Consider the following 6,554-nt stretch of genomic DNA (forward strand, 5'->3'; position numbering starts at 1 on the left):
CCGTAGCGCCGCGCGACCCCTGCTCTCGCGAGATCTCTCAAGCTGCGTGGAACGTCACTGGGGGCGGGGCTACTATAAATAGAGAGCGCTCTGAGTGCATCGCTCCTTCCGGCCCGGCGCGGGGACAAGATGGTGGGTGTCTCTGTTGGGGCTGGCTGGGCCTGGCCTTGCCATCCCTCCGGTATCGCCGCCATCCCTGCCCCGGTGGCTGCCAGTCCCTCATCCAGCTGTGCCCGGCCCCTGCGGGAGGTGGTGCGGAGCTCATTTTGGGGCTCCGTCACCGTGAGCGGGCGAGGCCTTAGCGTGGGGACGCGGGTGGGCCTGGTGCCCGCGGGTGTGGTGTCGTGGCGGGGTGGTGGGCAGCTGTGGGCGCGAGGTCGCTGGTGAGGTTTGCACGCCTCTTTCAGAAGGGGATGGGGTGTTTTCTTGAGGAACCGCCGGCAGTACGGGCTGCTTGCCGAGGTAGCTAGGCCGCAGCGTGCTCCAAGGTCAGGAGCTCTGATCTCAGTGCTCAGAGTGGGACTTTTCACCTCTTGTTGGCTCCTGCTTGAATGGCACAGCTGTGGAGGGGAGGCAAGCACCTAGATAACTGCCTAACAATGCCTCTTTCAGCGGTGAAATCGAATTGTGTGTTGGGGTGCATCACTCCCATGTAACAGTATTGTGCTACCGGCCGTAGTCCTACATAAGAGTTAGAGTTACATTTTGTGCCTTTCCACAAAATAAATGCACGATTCCAACAGAAAGCCCTTTTGGAGACTGTTACGTTTCTACTTAACGCGACTTCTGTAGTAGTGCATTGTTTTAAAAACCTTTCTTTTGTTGCTGCCTGTCGTATCGGAGATCAGCGAATCTCTGAAGCGAGTATTTAATATTTATTTTTCTCTTTTTAGTCTCACCGCAAATTCTCAGCCCCCAGGCATGGCTCCCTGGGCTTCCTGCCCCGTAAGCGCAGCAGCAGGCACAGGGGCAAGGTGAAGAGCTTTCCCAAAGATGATCCCAGCAAGCCTGTCCATCTCACTGCCTTCTTGGGGTACAAAGCTGGGATGACCCACATTGTCCGTGAAGTCGACAGACCTGGATCCAGTACGTATGAGTGTTTATTCATAGAGAAGGCTTCCTGATGAATGGTGAAACATAATCTTTTTATAGGAAGCTGCAAATTTTGACTCTGACTTAGTGTCTCACCTTCTTCAGTGGGTGTTTCTGCTGAGTGGATGGGGTGTAAAGCATCCCAAACCATTCTTACTTCATCATGAATGATATTCCTGCTGCAAGAGTTCACGTCTGGCAGTGGTTATCTTATTAACGGTCCTCTTTCTGACATGCATGGCAGCTTGCCCAGGAGCCTAATGTTTTGGTTTAGCTGTGCTCTGACATGCTACTTAACTTTTTTTCCTAACGGACAGGTGTAAGTAAATCACCTGCATCATTTTAGCCTTTGTGAAAAGAATTGGAGTCCTCTAAACTTCAACCTGTAGTATCTGAGAGTGAGGAAGAGCAGAAGGTGCTTAACAGCTGCTGCTGGTGTTAACCTGTATTTCTGTCTTACTGCAGAGGTGAACAAGAAGGAGGTGGTTGAGGCAGTCACTATAGTAGAGACTCCTCCCATGGTCATTGTGGGCATCGTGGGCTATGTGCAGACTCCACGTGGTCTCCGCAGCTTCAAGACCATCTTTGCTGAGCACATCAGCGATGAGTGTAAGCGTCGCTTCTACAAGAACTGGTAAGAGAGCAGGACTTCCATTGGTTGACCTCATCTTTTCTTTCTAGGCTGCAAATTATTGTAGCGTAGCTTCTTGGTGCAGCTTTTCTGCCATTAGTGTTTGGCCTTGATGACCTGGTGTAATGATGTGGCATGCCAGAGCAGGGTTTCTGGGAAGGTGACAGCGTAGCGTTGCTTAGTGCTGTTCTTGACATGGGGTGACAATGCTGGTTTTGGCCTGAGACCCCCATAACAGGCTACGCATGATGATACTTCGACGGGCGGACATAAGGAATCGCCTCTGGCGCTTGTTGTTGAGTGTCGAGTCCTGACTGTAGCCCTGTTTTCTCAGGAAAGGGGAGGATGAGCGTTACTCTTAATTACTGTTCCGGGCACTATTGTTGTGATTTAAAGTATGCACATTCTCCTGAGTACGGCTCCAGTGTGTCTAGAGCTTACAGCTTGTTTATGAACTTTGCGGGCAGAGAAAATGTCAGAGTAGTGCAGTAATTGTCTCACGGGTGTTACAGTAATGACCTTACTGTCAGGCATAGCTCAGGCTTACAGGGGGGAAATTACAGTGTTCTGTAGCAGATAGCAGTCATCTGACGCAATTGCTTTAAAGATCTGTTTTTCTGTTATTGTTCAACATCTCTCTACAGTCTTTTGTCTTCTGTACTGTGAATATTAATGTGCTTTGGGATTCATGGCAGCTCCGCTCAGCTTTGGCAATCTTGCCTTTGTCTGATGAGCTCCAGGCTCCGCTTGCCGGTGGAAAAGATTGCTTAGAAGCTGGCAATGAGCCACAACTGGCTAAGGTGGCAGCTCCTTCCGCTCGTCCCTCCTTCCCTGGGGGATCGATGAAGGGCTTAGCCAAACCTTGTCTCTGCTCTGCTCCTGAAGGCACAAGTCCAAGAAGAAGGCCTTCACCAAGTACTGCAAGAAATGGCAAGATGAGGAGGGCAAAAAGCAGTTGGAGAAAGATTTCAATAGCATGAAGAAATACTGCCAGGTTATTAGAGTCATGGCTCACACTCAGGTAAGTTGCCGGGATTCAGGTACACAGTGGAAACAAGTAAGATTGCAAGCATAAAGCTTAGTCCATCTCAGCAGTGAGATTTCTACCCACCCCACAGACTAGTGATAACTGTTAAGCGTGTGATAAATACCAGCAGTCTTCATTTGGTATTAAGTGTGCACTCACAGTGTGCCTGAGTAGCCTTGAGAGGAACCACAGACAGTCTTCTACACCAGTGCTCAAAAGAGGCTGAACCATGATGGGCAATCCTTGGACGCAGTCCTGTGCTGATGCCAGCTCTCAATTCAGCTACAAATGGAAGTGGATCAGATACTTAACTATAGCATTTGTGTGGTTGTGGAGTTCGAAGCTGTTCTGCAGAGACTGCAAACACTCAGGCTTCCAGTGGTTTCTGCTCAGAGGAGCCGGTGGAGGTGCTCTTCTGAATGGTGGTGGTGTCTGCCCAGCTGTCGAGTGTTACGTCAGGCTTTCTTGAGGTGTAGTTAAACCAATGAGTTAGCTGTAAGGACAGTAAGATGTCTAATTACAACTTTGCTAATTTTAATAGAACTAGCTTGCAGTATTAGACAGCAAAGACAGCATTGCAGCTGCTTTGATAGTACATAATAATGTTAATACTCATATCAGTCCCTCTGTGCTAATTATAAACCATAAATATAACCGCTGTTCAGTTACAAAAAAGATCAGGCCAGGACTGGCATGATACTGGAATGGCTGATACAAGGTCAGTCTGGAAGAACAGAAATTAAATTTCACTGTTTGTTTTTCCAGATGCGTCTACTTCCCCTGAGACAGAAGAAGTCTCACCTGATGGAGATCCAGGTGAATGGTGGCACTGTTGCTGAGAAAGTGGATTGGGCTCGGGAGAAGCTGGAACAGCAGATCCCTGTGTCAAGTGTCTTTGGCCAGGATGAGATGATAGATGTCATTGGAGTCACCAAGGGCAAGGGGTATAAAGGTAAATACATGCGAGTTCTTTGTAGTCAGGGTACACATTGTAATAAAATCCTGGCCTTTAGTTCTCACAGTTGAGTGGGCCAAGAGCTGAGGAGGTATCGCTGTCACAGTTCGGTGATGAAACCATGGAATAAGCGCTGGGCACAGCGCCTGACATCCGTGAGGAGTCATTCCATGCTGCCTTCCTTCTGAGAACACAGCTTCTAGGGACAGCCAGGGAGAGAGCGTGGGTGGTTTTGGGACAGAATGCTTCAAGAAAAGCAATTAATTCCTGCAGTGCTCGGTCTAGGCTTCCCTTTTGTTGCTTGGGGACGGTGGCTCAAAAGGTCTTCTGAGCTCTACTTGAGCAATTAAAGGCATCACAGCTTGACAGGAAGCATCAACACTGTGGGTTTCTTGTTCCAGGTGTTACCAGCCGTTGGCACACCAAGAAGCTGCCCCGCAAGACTCACAGGGGTCTGCGCAAGGTGGCCTGTATTGGTGCATGGCATCCTGCTCGTGTGGCATTCTCTGTGGCCCGTGCTGGTCAGAAGGGGTATCACCATCGTACCGAAATCAATAAGAAAATCTACAAGATTGGCCAGGGTTACCAAATCAAGGATGGAAAGCTGATCAAAAACAATGCTTCAACTGATTATGATTTGTCTGACAAGAGCATTAACCCTCTGGTGAGTTGCTAGAGCTGTGTGGAAAGAGTTGCAGTCTTCTGAGGCAATTGGGTGTGGTACAAGATGTGAAATGATTGAATGAAGAGCACTTGAGGAAAAACTCAGCTGCTGTGGGTGGTGGAGCTGCTGAGTCATTCTCAGTATTGCTTTGTGTAACTCTTGCTTACTGCATTTAATAGTTGGCAGCAGTATCAAGAGATGCTAGGAATGATACTCATGTAAATAAGGAATAATTCAGCCATGAAAGCAGTTTTATCAGCCTCAGCATTGCTGCTGTTCTTAGCAGAATTCATCCAGCAGGAAGTAAATTGCTGTAGCGAGAAACTTCATCAGTGAGAGACAATAGAAGTGAGGATTTCAGTGAATGTAGGAATGGCCAAGTCCCAGAATTGGTGCAGGAACCTCAGGCTGTGGGCATGTGTAAGGTGAAATCAGCGATTACAGTGTGCACTGACTGTGTTCTCCCTACCCAGGGTGGCTTTGTCCACTACGGTGAGGTGACCAATGACTTCATCATGCTGAAAGGCTGCGTTGTTGGGACCAAGAAGAGAGTCCTAACCCTGCGCAAGGTAAGTAGGGCAGATGTCTCTTAGATGGGTTGTCAGCTGCGTTGCCTCTGGTTCAAGTGTCTGCTTGCTGCTGTGGGGGTTCTTAGATTCTTTGCTGGTGGGGGCTGACCACTGTCGTACAAACTACAAATGTGATTTGGCTTTTTAGCAAATGCTCCTTGTGTAATAGCAGCCTGAAGTGTGAGGTCAGAGTGACTGAAGTGGTGGTGGTATGGAGATGATGAGGAGAAAGTCACCAGCATTCTGGCAGGTTGAAAGGGTGCTGCTGACTCACCTGGCATCTTTCTTGTAGTCCCTGCTTGTGCAGACCAAGCGCCGGGCCCTGGAGAAGATTGACCTGAAGTTCATTGACACAACCTCCAAATTTGGTCATGGCCGCTTCCAGACAGCCGAGGAAAAGAAGTCTTTCATGGTAAGGGCATTATCTAAAGTTGACAGTGCTGCACGTATCTTTTTGTGTGGCTGTTTGGTGCTGCCTTTGGCTGAAAACAGCTCCTGGTGATGGTGTTTGCAGTGGGCTTCAGGCGGCGTTTTCAGTTTGGCAGGTGAGAAAGTGGAGCTGTAGTCCCTGTATACCTTTGCAAGGGCAGTGTGCTGGTCAGCAGCTTGGTAAATGCGCAGGAGCTTCCCCACTAGGTGGCACCAACATTTCTTACCTACTGAATCTGAAGTCTAATTTGATGCAGCTTTTAGCCGAGGCTTTTAGCTTCCAACAGGTGGCATCATTGAGGACTTCTATTTGTAGGAAAAGGAGATGAGTTTTAAAAAAAAAAAGTAATAAAGCTGCAGAAAGGTAACTGGGATGTGATGCAGTCATCAGTGGAATAGACTGTTAACATTTCTCTTTTTTTTCCCCTCCAGGGACCACTCAAGAAAGATCGTATTGCAAAAGAGGAGGCAGCTTAATCTGTGGAACTGTCTTGTGTTCTGTGGCCTTTGTGCTCTCAGACCTAAAAATAAAGGTTTTAAAGAATTTAACTTTGTCTCCTGGTTTATATATAGCCATATCAAGTCAGGCACTCTGGCTGCAGGTCCTATGCATGGGATCAACCAAACAAAAATCTCCCATTCATGAATACCCCAGTTGTAACAGGATTCCTGTAACAAGAGGCTGTCATTGTTCTCACACAGTGAGGATTTTGTGCAGAGCAAGGCTCTTCTATGTGGTTGTGTGAAGTAACATGGAATACCTTGGTAACTGCAAACACTAGTCCCCCAGCTTCCACGTGACAAATATAGCCTGTGTAGTGCTCTCAAGTGTGGTGTAACTGCTGTTGGGAAAGGGGCCTGCCTGGGAGGAGGGGAGGGTGATATTTTCATCCTGATCCCTCAGTTAAATGCTGAGGAGGGAGTGGTGTGTGTGCTGCTGGTGTTGCATTACTGGCTGGCTGCAAGCATTCCTCTGGTCTTGGGGGGAGCAGTTTGGTCGCTGTTCCCACCTGGGTTTCCCAGTGAAGGACTGTGGAGATGCAGCTCTCGTGCTCAGACTCAGCTCCGTGTAGCAGGAGTCCTGACGAGCATTGCGTTTATGGGAGCTGTGGTGTTATACCAAGAAAGGCAGCGCAGCCCCGAGCGCCTGGGTGCCTCCAGCCACAATAGTGAGATCACTCATGCTT

At 48.6% G+C, this 6,554-nt stretch overlaps 1 protein-coding gene across 1 annotated transcript; it reads left to right on the plus strand.

Annotated features, from left to right (window-relative positions):
- RPL3 (ribosomal protein L3) lies at positions 1-5,916 on the plus strand. Its single transcript, XM_021384860.1, has 9 exons — positions 1-132; positions 894-1,086; positions 1,558-1,726; positions 2,609-2,744; positions 3,516-3,702; positions 4,107-4,369; positions 4,843-4,938; positions 5,231-5,350; positions 5,800-5,916. Exons 1-9 carry the CDS (start codon positions 130-132, stop codon positions 5,842-5,844), a joined length of 1,212 nt encoding a protein of 403 aa, XP_021240535.1. The 5' UTR covers positions 1-129; the 3' UTR covers positions 5,845-5,916.

This window comes from Numida meleagris, chromosome 1 (genome assembly GCF_002078875.1).
Source record: "Numida meleagris isolate 19003 breed g44 Domestic line chromosome 1, NumMel1.0, whole genome shotgun sequence".
NCBI lineage: Eukaryota > Metazoa > Chordata > Aves > Galliformes > Numididae > Numida > Numida meleagris.

Bases quoted from the DNA above. Each gene is read 5' to 3' on its own strand.
- RPL3 (XM_021384860.1), top strand. The intron at 1,087-1,557 runs GTACGTATGAGT...GTCTTACTGCAG, and splicing joins AGTCGACAGACCTGGATCCA to AGGTGAACAAGAAGGAGGTG. The intron at 4,370-4,842 runs GTGAGTTGCTAG...CTCCCTACCCAG, and splicing joins ACAAGAGCATTAACCCTCTG to GGTGGCTTTGTCCACTACGG.